General features: G+C 41.6%; 1 protein-coding gene across 2 annotated transcripts in view; it reads left to right on the top strand.

Moving 5' to 3' along the window:
- arnt2 (aryl-hydrocarbon receptor nuclear translocator 2) overlaps window positions 1-11,149 on the top strand; it is a 150,489-nt gene that overhangs the window by 112,788 nt on the left and 26,552 nt on the right. For both annotated transcript variants that reach the window (XM_050041162.1, XM_050041172.1), the window contains one exon: window positions 6,203-6,354. In XM_050041162.1, coding sequence (XP_049897119.1) covers window positions 6,203-6,354 — 152 coding nt within the window. The remainder of the gene's footprint in view (window positions 1-6,202; window positions 6,355-11,149) is intronic.

Genomic DNA, 11,149 nt, shown 5'->3' with positions numbered 1-11,149 from the left:
CCTCATTAATAAAACCCTTCATTTAAAAACTGCATTTTGTGTTTACTTGTGTTATGTTTGACTAATGTTTAAATTTGTTTGATGATCTGAAACATTTAAGTGTGGAAAACATGCAAAAAAGTAAGAAATCAGGAAGGGGGCAAACACTTTTTCACACCACTGTATATATATATATATATCTCACTATATAATGACAAAAACTCTGTGTGTGGGTTTTTCTCCTCACTGACTTGGTCAATCCATGTGAAATTTGGCACAGTGGTAGAGTGTAATGGGAGGATGCCAATGAAGCAAGATTACATTAATTGGCCAAAGAGATGCCTCTCCTCATGAGGAACAAATTTGCCTCAAAATTTGCCTAGATTTTCCGCCATTTTGAATTTTTTGAAAAACACTTAAAATTGATCTCTTCCTAGGAAGTTTGACTGATCTGCATGAAACTCGGTGAACATAATCTAGGGACCAATATATAAAGTTCCCTCTTGGCAAAAGTTGGAAAACTTACTAAAACTGAACTTCTATAAGGCAGTGAATATTGCAGAGGGCATGGCTCATCACATAAAGGTGTATAACATCTCAAGGGTTTCACCGATCACCACGCAACTTTGTAGGCATATAACCACACATAATCTGAGGGAACCCCTCCATTATTGACCCGATCAAAATGGGGGCGCTAGAGAGCTAATTTCTTATCTAGGCCTTATCACCGTATCGATTTTTACTAAACTTGGCAGATATGTACAACAGGACTCCTCAAGGTGACTGGAGAAATTTAACTCTAATTGGCAACTGGGTGGCGCTATAACAACAGAAAAATGCCTAAAAATGGCTAAAATGCGACCGATCACTGTGGCTCCCCCTGTGGACCAATGTTGGTTGTTGTTTTTTTTTTGGTATGACTAAGTCATGGTATGGTATGCTGCTGCAACAAGGGCTAGCTGCATCTTTCCCATGTGAACTACCAGTGCGCCCCACTTTTAAGTCAATACAACATATAAACACTTTAACTATCTGCCTTTCAACGTGCTACCTCAACTACTAATGTACAGTTTTAGCCCACTAAGTATGCCACTATTGCCAATGGTACTACTGTACTTTGAATAAAGCAATCGTGCTATCAAATTCACAGAAACTCTCAGTTCAGTTGACTATTTAATCTGCAATTTCCTATGACCTGTATCCCAAACACACACCATGTGAAACTAAAAATGGGCAACTGTGCACTCCATGGGTATGGACTAGTATATGGACTAGTATTTTTGTTTTTGTTTGTTTGTTTTGTTTTACCTTACCCAGTTAATTTGATCTGTGCGTCAGGTTTAATTTATCTGATTGACTGGGTCATGAGATCTGGTTTTCAGGTGAATTTAATTTAGTTACCTAGTTAATTTGATCTTACCCGGTTAATTCATTCTGGTTTTCAGATTTATTTGATTTGGTTATCGGGTTTATTTAAATTTTACCTGGCTTATTTGATCAGGTTATCTGGTTTATTTGATCTTATCTGGTTAATCTAATCTGGTTTTCGGATTTATTTGATCAGGTTATCAGGTTTATTGGATTTACCCATTTTATGTGGTTATTGGGTGTATTTGATCTGGTTATCTGGTTCATTAGACCAGGAGTCTTTTCCAGAAAGCATTTTTTTTCTCTCTTTTATTTCTAAAAGAAAGAATGCCAGGAGGTTTTTAAATAGAACATTTTAAATTTTGAATTTTTTAAATTTTGGGCCTACACATCATTTTATGCAGGGAAACTATGGTGTTTTTTAACCCGGATCCAATTTTCCATATTGTTATGCCTAAAACACTAATGGAAGGAACTGTTTTTGAAATTGTCCCAGTAGTGAGCGAGACCGCTGCAGCCGCAGTGGCAAAACAAGCTACAATTTAATCCCCATGGGCAACAGTGCACTGTCAGTCGACGTCCATCAAAAGTGCTTATCTCTGGCTGGCACTAACAGGCTAAGACTGCCGTTGTGAGTGCCTGACAACACCATGAAAAAGACCCCACAGAGAAACTAAATATTTTCCTAGCATCTCGGTGATTTGGTCTGTTTGCCAGCGTGTGTAACTAAGTCTTGTTCAAAGAGAAGTCTCCCTCTGAAATCTTGCAGACTTTTCCACTTTGTCAGAAGCAGCTAAATATTTAAACCATGGCATTAAAAATCTTTCAAGTAACACTAGGGCCCCCCTGTAATGCTATCAAACACTTCCAACCTTCCAACAACAATCTGAACATGTCAGTTGCAAAAACAAGCACCCTCAGTCAGGGCTGCCCCTGACCAAATTGGGGCCCTAAGTGAAATTTTATTTTGAGCCACTTTTTACCATTTTACCACTCCTTTTCATCAGAGGTGAATGCACAGGGCGTTAACAAGACATTCAATAAATGTTGATCAGGGCCACTGGAGAAAAAAAAAAAATCTCTAGTCTAGACAGAGACTGGAGACAGAGATTCCTATCTAATGAGTAGCAGCTTAGGTGTTTGTGCCACGCAGCTTAGGTGTTTGTGCCACAAAGTTTTATTTCAACAACATGCCCACCTTCAAGTGAAGCACGAGCTTCCTCTTGTTTTGCCTTTTTTTTCCCTCTTGCTCGCTCCTGACTCGTGATGTCTTTTGGACGACATGTCGACAACTCTTCATCTGCTGCAGCTCTGCAAGTGCCTGCCGGCGCACCCCTCTGATTGGTCAGATGTCAAGTGCTGTCAATCATTGCAGCGACGCATGCGCGGTCAGATTACAGGTCTCTTCTCTCCTTCCTCGAGCTGATTCTACGCGCGCCTCACGGTAGCACAAATGCGTCCACTCGCGCAAAATGTGGCCCCTCCATGGAAGATGAGGCCCTACGCACAGCGTGTGTTCTGCGTTTAGGGAGGGGCGGCCCTGCCCTCAGTAGATGCAGATTGATAGTGCGCAACCACCTGCAGCGACCACACTGCAGCCTGCCACGCCACTGTGACCGCAGTGTGCTCTCTCTCTCTGTCTTTCTCTCTCTCTGAGTGCAAAGTACAGCACAAGACAAAACAAGAAAAAACAAAGGTAGTGAAAGGCAATGCATACATAGGGCTAGATAGTAGGGATGGGGGTAATAATCAATAATTATATGCGTCGTGATGTGGACGTGGATGATTTGACATCAATTCATAAATGTCAGTAATCGATTATTAGGAGGTGGAACTTAACCACAAGGGTGCAGCAATCAGCAGTAACAAAGACAAACGAGACCAGCTGACCAACACCAGCTGCAGCATTACCAACTTAAAACACCTCTGTGGTGATGAAAATAATTCTCTTCTCAGTCTGCTGGTTTTACCTCAAAAACCATTTGCTCTGTCTGCTCAGCATCTTGGCTTTCTCAGGAGCAAATCATAGAGTTTAATAATAACTAGATATGAAACACCAAAATGGTGCCTATTCCTTCCAATGGAGTTTCTCTCCTGCTGCATAAGCCAAAAAAGGTTTTCTAGCTTTTGGATTTACTTTCGCAGTATGCGGCCTACTGTGCAGTAGTATTTTTCCTGCTTGCCCCACGCAGGAGTTCCTGCTAAGCTCATAGACATAACATTGTGATGATGTCACAGATTTATAAATCACTTTTCTCGGCTTGAGGAAAATTTTACATAAATAAAACCACCATAGATCAAAAATTCAGAACAGAAGGATTTTTAATTGACATTGTTTGCAGTTGGAGGTGTCCTGTCAACAGTTTTACAGACGTCTCTTTTACAGTAGTGGTCTATGCAGAAAATGCTTTCAAGTCCACAGGGGATTTTTTTTAACTGTTGTACTGCAAGTGGCCACCGGGAAAAAGCGCCTGGAACGAATGAAGAGAGGCTGCTTGCCGTTCCACTGCTGGCATAATGCAAATAACAACACAGCTAAGCTGCGGAGCACAATGCCTTCTTCTCACATTATACTTATTCGCACAGCAGTCTGTACGGTGCTTTTAGATTTATTCATTCAATAATGCAGTTAACTTTTTAAAATAAAAAGCCTGCAGAGCATTTCTTATCCAACAATACATAAATTACATACTACCACAATGTAAGCAAGTAAATTCATCTGTTAGTTTTATTATGGATCACAACAAATCCAGTATAGGCTACTATGTTAAAGAAAAAGAGAGAAAATAAATCATGTGTTGAAGTCAACCATTTTGATGCATGGTGATGCATCGATAATCATGTTATCGTCCAATCATTGCCATCTGAATTGTAATCGAATCGAATTGTAAGATGCATGATGATTCCCACCTCTAGACGGGAATATAGACAAAACAGGACAAAACAAAAAGACATACAATAAACAAGCAAAAGACAGCCAGTAGTATTCTTGCTGTTACTGATATGCAAACCGGTTGTTTTGTTTGAATTATTGTTAAAATTATTACTTTTATGCATATACATAATAATGAATATGATAATAATAATAATTTTATTATTGGCTGACTTTACACTCCAGTTCCATCACTACAGCTCAGTGTAACATGAGACTCCTGTGTGATAAGAAATGGAAATAAAAATGAAAGGTTATCTCTTATTAGAAAAATAATTCAAAATGATTATTAAAAATGCAACCTTTTGGTCAGATAGACCTAATCAGTTCTTAACTACCTTTCCACTCCTTATGTTGGTAGCAGGAAGAGTCTGGCATTACTTGAAGTGCCGGACAAGTGTTTTATGTGACATACTCAGAGTAGTTTCATCATCATCCAACTAAACAGCAAAAAATACTCACTCTGTACTAATTTCATATGTAATAATAATTACATGTATTTTAAGTCTTTGCCCACGCTTAATATTTTGAAATTTTTTTCTATATCTTCTGTTATGAGATTTCAGGCTATTGTTTACATTTCACACCAATGACTTTCTGTTGTCCCTTACACCAAACATTCCTACAGTTAAATATTATCACCAGTTCATCTCATATCATATGAAGCAGTCTACTTGTTCATGGTTAAGTTAGGTAACCTGAGTTAACTGAGCTGGTCTATAATCAGCTTTGTGATACCGTTTATCCAGATGATCGTAAGTGCTAATATTGTAGGCAACTGGACTTGCTTGCAAGCAAGTCCATTACCATGACCTGGATGACTGAGAATCTTCACTGACAAGTTATCCAGATGACCATTGTTAGGGTTAGTGAAGCCAGATAACTAAACGATATCCTGGGTAAATTTAACTGGCTCCGTAGTACAGGCCCCTGGTCATCTGGTTATTTTGATCTGGTTATCTGGTTTATTTAAAGTGGTCATCAGGTTTATTTGATCAGATCATCTGGTTTATTTAATCTGGTCATCTGGTTATTTTATCCGGTCATCAGGTTTATTAGGTCTGGTTATCTGATTTATATAAGTTTGGTCATCAGGTTTATTTGATGTGGTTATATGGTTTATTTGATCTGATTATCCGGTTTATTTAATCTGGTTATGTGGTTTATTTGATCTGGTTATTGGGTATATTTGACCTGGTTTGCTGTTATTTAGTCAGAGAGATCCCAGTATCTTACCTATTTATCAGCAACAGCATAATTTAACGGTGTTGCTCATTAGTGAAGTTAACTAGAGGAACAGTTTCCTTTCCTCTCCCTCCTCTCCCTGTCTGCTCTGTGGTAGCTGCCCTCTGTGTGGACTGAAAAGTTCTCCATATCTGTCATCAGCTGCTCTAGCCCTCCTCAGCAGTTTATTTTGTAGTAGTCACACCGGGAAAGAGTGCAGTGCTTTCATTACTCAGACTGACAGTCACCATTGGCTCAGCGGAGGAAGTTCAGGACTACAGTATTGGTACCAGCTGCCTGTCGCACAGAGTGCAGCTTAACTCAAATCCCAGAAATCAGGGTCATTAAAAAGGATCTTCAAACAGCTGCTAATTCCACTCTTTGAGATTCTTTCTCCACCAAGATGAAAGTGGTTTTGTTGTAAAACTGAAATGGAATAAAAGAGTTCCCCTCTGTTCTTGTCTCATCATGCCTAATTGAATGTTTCACTCTCTGCATGGAACTCTTCACTCTAAGGGGACCACATTGGAAATTGTCTACTAAAATTTTGAAGAAAATATTAAGGGTATGAAGGAAAATATATAAAGATTTTGTCACAGTAGTTTCAATCTCTGTTTCTCTTTCACCTTCAGACCCAACTGTGTAATTAAGACCTATCAAAAACTGTAATATTAATCAGTGGTTTTTCTTTCTTTGCAGGTGGTGAAATTGAAGGGTCAGGTTCTGTCTGTGATGTATCGTTTCCGAATGAAGAACAGGGAGTGGATGCTGATCCGAACCAGTAGCTTCACCTTCCAGAATCCATACTCTGATGAGATAGAGTACATCATCTGCACCAACACCAATGTCAAGTACGTTCCTAATTCTTGTCTATTTTGATATAAGCATGGCCCGTCTACTCTTTGAAATCTAATCATAGAATAGAATAGAAAGCCTTTATTGTCATTGTACAGGAACAATAAAATGCTACATATTACATATTACTGTCTCTCTGCACAATGGATGACAACTATGAATTTATTAGGGACCTCGGCTGAAGGCAGAGGTTTGTGGTACGTTTATTCTTTATTCTTTCTCTTGCCGTCTCCTAAAACCCAAATTTGACCCCCTAAACATGCTCAAAAACTCACCAAAATTGGCACACATGTCAGGACTGGCGAAAAATTTGATAAAATGACAAAATAAACCCCCACAGTGCCAAAATGGGCTCTCTAGCGCCACCAAGGCACACTAAAATGGCCGCTGCGGCCCGTACCCAGCCAACATTTGTATGTGGGGCCCATGTAGGTAGTAAATGGGCTAACAAAATGGGCCCTATATGGGATTGTCCATGGGTTCCATAATGGCCCCATTCCAGTTGCCCACATGGTTGGATCTCTCAAGTGGGCCCCACATAGGTTATGCTAGGGCTACCTGGGTACCAAGTGGGTGTAGGCCCAAAATTGGCATCTTATCTGGGCCCTTATTGGGTAAACCCACTCATGTGTGCAACTGGCATGGGGCCAGTGTGGAACCTGTGGACAATCCCACATAGGGCCCATTTTCACGTCCATTTACGACCCACATGGATCCCACATACAAATTTTGGCTGGGTAGGAATGTCGTAGAAAGATCAAGCCAAAACCGGCGTGTTCGTGTCATCGAGACCTACAAATCACGCCCTGACACCCCTGACCCAAACCCAACAGGAAGTGAGCTATTTGCCCTTTCAAAGTAAGATTTTGCCTCAAAATGCTCTTTTTTCAAAAATTATCTTCTCTTAGACTGTTTATCGTATCAGCTTCAAACACGCACACATGCCAGGCCAACTCCTGCTGAACAGATCCTCTGTATAACTTTGTCATTACTTAAATGTTTTGGATTTTATGGCCTCTTCAAGGTGATGTGCCACAAAACCTCCTGATGATCTTCACGCCACCTAGACACACTAAAATGGCCACTGCTGCCCAGAGGAATGTCGTAGAAAGATCAAACCAAAACTGGCTTGTTCATCAAGACCTACAAATCACATGCTGACACCCCTGACCTAAATCCAACATGAAGTGAGCTATTTGCCCATTCAAAGTAACATGTCGTTTTTCAAAAATTCTCTTTTTCAAAAAATATTTCCTCCTACACCTTTCATCGTATCGGCTTAAAACACGCACACATGACAGGCCAACTCCTGCTGAACAGATCCTCTGAATAACTTTGTCATTACTCGAACGGTTTGGACTTTATGGCCTCTTAAATTAGGGATGCACCGGTCCACATTTTTTCACTTCCGATCCAATCCCGATACCTGAATTTGGATATCTGCCGATACCGATACTATTCCGATACCAGAGCTCTGTTTGCTTTAATATTATTATCATTATTGTTGATTTTATATGAGGCTGTAATAAACTCCTCTCTACAGGCAAGTATGATATGTACGTATGTATGCATGTATGTCCCAAAAGGCAACTTGAGGTAAGTATAAGATCAGAAAAGGAGGTCAGAAAAGCAGGAAATCCTGTTAACAGGAAAAATCCCATCCTGAAAACAAATATGCAACTGTAAGGGTTTCAAATTGATTGTCAATATTTATTAAATTCCAAGATAGTGTTAAACTACTAGTGCAATATACACTATCAAAAAAAACAAAAAATACCTGTCATATTAATCTGAACAGCACAGATACAAATCAAGTAGACACTACTATGTGGTAGTGTTATCACGGTACCAAAATTGGGACCCACGGTACGATACCAGTGAAAGTATCACGGTTCTGAGTAGTATCATGATACCACAGCGAAAATGAGGCAGATGTGCCTTTTGTCATTTATAAAAAGATAAATCACTTTTCTATAAAACATCAATGATATTTCAATGGAATAAATTGCTTATTGGGCTCTAGTTTCCCGGCGCAGCGCAGGGGGGCGAACCCCGTGCAGAGCTAGTTTCGAGCAGCGCATCCCGAGGCGCGCTCAGTTTGGTAGTTTGACAGACCGAGGTGTGCTGAGATGGGTGTGGCAGCGCAGCAGGGGGAGGTGTCGACAGATCCAGCTTGACAGTTTCGTGCCAAAAGGCTTCGCCGAAGGTGCGCTAAAAGCTCGCCAGCTGAAACCAGGTCTACTGTCAGCGCAGGCGGAGCGCAGCCGGTGTAAGACGAAGTTTGGCTGACTGGCGGACAGTGCGCACACGTCACCAAAACCTCACAGGCAGGTTTCCAGAATATCAGGCACATTAACAATGCAATAAATACCCAAAAAAACACTATTCAATGCAACTATCTGCAATCAGCACATAAATGTATCTCTATATCGACTGTCCCGTCACATCTGATGTCAGATCAAAGGGGATTGGCACCGTTTGGCACGTTTGGCACGCGTAATGGAAACCCAACCTGATTTGATTAACACAGCTGCAAACTAATGAGTTCACATCCCTCTCAGCCAACCACAAACAGCCACAGCATCAGATAGGGAGTATATATTCAGCATCTGTCATCTTAGAAAAGTCAAAAGAAAAGAAACAGAGTGAGACTGCGAGAGAGAAAGAGAGAGCGCGCGCGCACGAGAGAAACGCAACATTGATTTACAATTGTGGTGACCTCCTCCCAGGCTACCTTTGCATCATCAGCCCGTGGAGGTCTGCTCGCAGTTCCGTATATTCGGACACTGCGAGCTTGGACCTCCCGGACCAAAACATCAGTTTGCAACTCCTGGGAGAAGTTTGGCTGTCTGACACTGCTGCTCTCTTCTGCTATGACGAATTGAGTAAACTCTCATTACGCCTTCGCGCGGCGCATTTAAGGGCGAGGAGAGGGGCTCATTTGATTGGTGTGATGTGTGTAAAACCCGCTCCACGCCTTCTCTCCTCCCTCTTTCCGACTTGCGCAGGTAGGAGGGACGGAGGTGGGAAAGTGTGTGCCAAACTTGCTAAATCCGCCTGGCCACACCCAGTTGACGAAGCACAGGTGCGCTGCGCCTCCGCCTCGCCCGGTCTGCGAAACTACAGCCCATTGACTTATTCATACTTCAAAAACGGCATCAATAAGCAATTAACATAGGGGGGATCAAAATAAAATAAATAAATAATATAAAAATCAACCAGTCCCTTAAGTGCAGTGAGGTTTGTGGACCGTTACCTGCCACAAAGAGAGAAATGTGAACGGCTCATTTCTCCTCTGACACGTCACATACCTGTGTGCCGCCACGGCTCGGCTGTTCAGGTACTTTTGGGCAGTCATGACACCAAGAAGAGGAAATTATTGGACCTGGAGCCAGGCTTCTCAGTCGCCAGTAAGCCGTTATCTTGCGCCGCGGAGCACTATGGCCGCCGTATTTGACAGGAATACATTCCTGTCTGTGTCTGTGACCCTGTTCAACCCACAACCGGCAGGATTCGCCTTTCGTTTCTGCTGCTGGTTGAAATCTGTACTCGCACAGTGTGCTCCTGCATGATTTCTTTTGCTCGCACAAAACTATTTTTAGTTGCAAATGCGAGTAAAATGCGCACACCGTAGAGCTCTGTGGAAAACAAATCACTGCAGCATATATAAACAAATCTAACCTACAAGTAAAAATAAATTAATAATAACTTTCACTGCTTAAAGATACTCAATAGCTCAGCTAATACCTGAAATGTCACTGGATACAAACCACTGCAGCGGCATAACGAGTGCCAGGTGGCCAGCGCGCGCCGTTATTGGACGGCGCATGGACACTCACCCTCTTGCGATTGGACTTTGAACTTATCCCACAGTAGTGCTACCTGAGGTACTCCAACATGGTATCATAGGTAGCCTACCGTTGTGTTTTAGTACCGCGGTCTACCGTGCAACACTACTATGTAGCAATCATCATATCATTCCAGCAGACAACGTGAAAGCACAGACACGGCTGCGGAAATTTCTGATCCGTGAATTACGTTGGTATTGGAACCCAATACCGATACTGGATCGGATCGGCCCCATCCCTATCTTAAAGGTGGCGTGCCACAAAACCTCCGGAATGTCTTCGCGCCACCTAGACACACTGAAATGGCCCACCGCTTATTGTATCGGCTTCAAACTCACACACATCACAGGCCAACCCCTGTTGAACAGATCTTCTGAATAACTTTGTCATTACTGGAACAGTTTGGATTTTATGGGCTCTTAAAGGGAAATGTCGGTTTATTTCAATCTGTCTCCTAAATTTTCGTCCTAAATTTGTTTCAAGTGACTAGTGACATAAAAATAATAGTTAGCATGTTAGCCGTTAGCCTAGATACAGCCGGGGCGCATAGTAGCGCCAGACCTGTTAAAACGTAAGTGAATGGGCATACTTCAAGTGCAAAGTTAGTCCACTAAACAAGCTTTTTTTCCACAAAGACCGCCTCATGTTGTTAGGATAAATGTCAAAGAACATATGGAAAACAACATGTAAACGTGTTGTCTTACCTTACCGGTGTGGTGCCATGTTTGTTTACCATTTAGCTCTGCTTTCCAAAGCGCAGCCCAAATATCGCGAGAACAAGCAGCGATCTCATACTGTGCCTGAAATCTCGCAAGAACAAGCAGCAACAGCTGGAAGGCAGAACCGGACAGTAGCCTGAAAAGTTCATTCATTTATTTTATGAAAGATTTATAGAATAATGGCAGACTTTTTGCCAGACTTCGACTTTGTGGATGAGGAATTT

The sequence above is a fragment of the Epinephelus moara genome, chromosome 1 (genome assembly GCF_006386435.1).
Source record: "Epinephelus moara isolate mb chromosome 1, YSFRI_EMoa_1.0, whole genome shotgun sequence".
Classification (NCBI taxonomy): domain Eukaryota; kingdom Metazoa; phylum Chordata; class Actinopteri; order Perciformes; family Serranidae; genus Epinephelus; species Epinephelus moara.
Note: the sequence above shows the minus strand (reverse complement) of the source record. Positions and strands in the feature narration are given on the sequence as shown.